Raw genomic sequence first — 280 nt, forward strand, 5'->3', positions numbered from 1 at the left:
GCATTCGAAGGGCGAGCAAAGGGAGTGTAGTATAGGGTAAGTATAGAATCAGTAATGTCGGGGAAGGGAGAGAGTTTTGAAGATTAAGTCACCAGTGCCAAAATTGCAAAAACAGTTAAAACGAATAAAGAATCTATTAGGTTTTACAGTGAGAGTTCATAAAATGCCATTTGTGAGAACATTTTCAGTGAAATAGGAACAGAAGTCTCGAAGAAATGGGGCAAAGTATGAAGAGGTGGAGACTTTTAAACAGCAAGTGTAAATGATTTGGGGATCTTTG

General features: G+C 38.2%; 1 protein-coding gene across 1 annotated transcript in view; it reads left to right on the top strand.

The window, feature by feature from the left end:
- AP1S2 (adaptor related protein complex 1 subunit sigma 2) overlaps positions 1-280 on the top strand; it is a 25450-nt gene that overhangs the window by 3113 nt on the left and 22057 nt on the right. The window contains exon 2 of the mRNA XM_077761707.1: positions 234-235. Within this exon, the coding sequence (XP_077617833.1) occupies positions 234-235 (2 nt within the window). The remainder of the gene's footprint in view (positions 1-233; positions 236-280) is intronic.

Source organism: Crocuta crocuta, unplaced genomic scaffold, assembly GCF_008692635.1.
Source record: "Crocuta crocuta isolate KB4526 unplaced genomic scaffold, BGI_CrCroc_1.0 scaffold657, whole genome shotgun sequence".
NCBI lineage: Eukaryota > Metazoa > Chordata > Mammalia > Carnivora > Hyaenidae > Crocuta > Crocuta crocuta.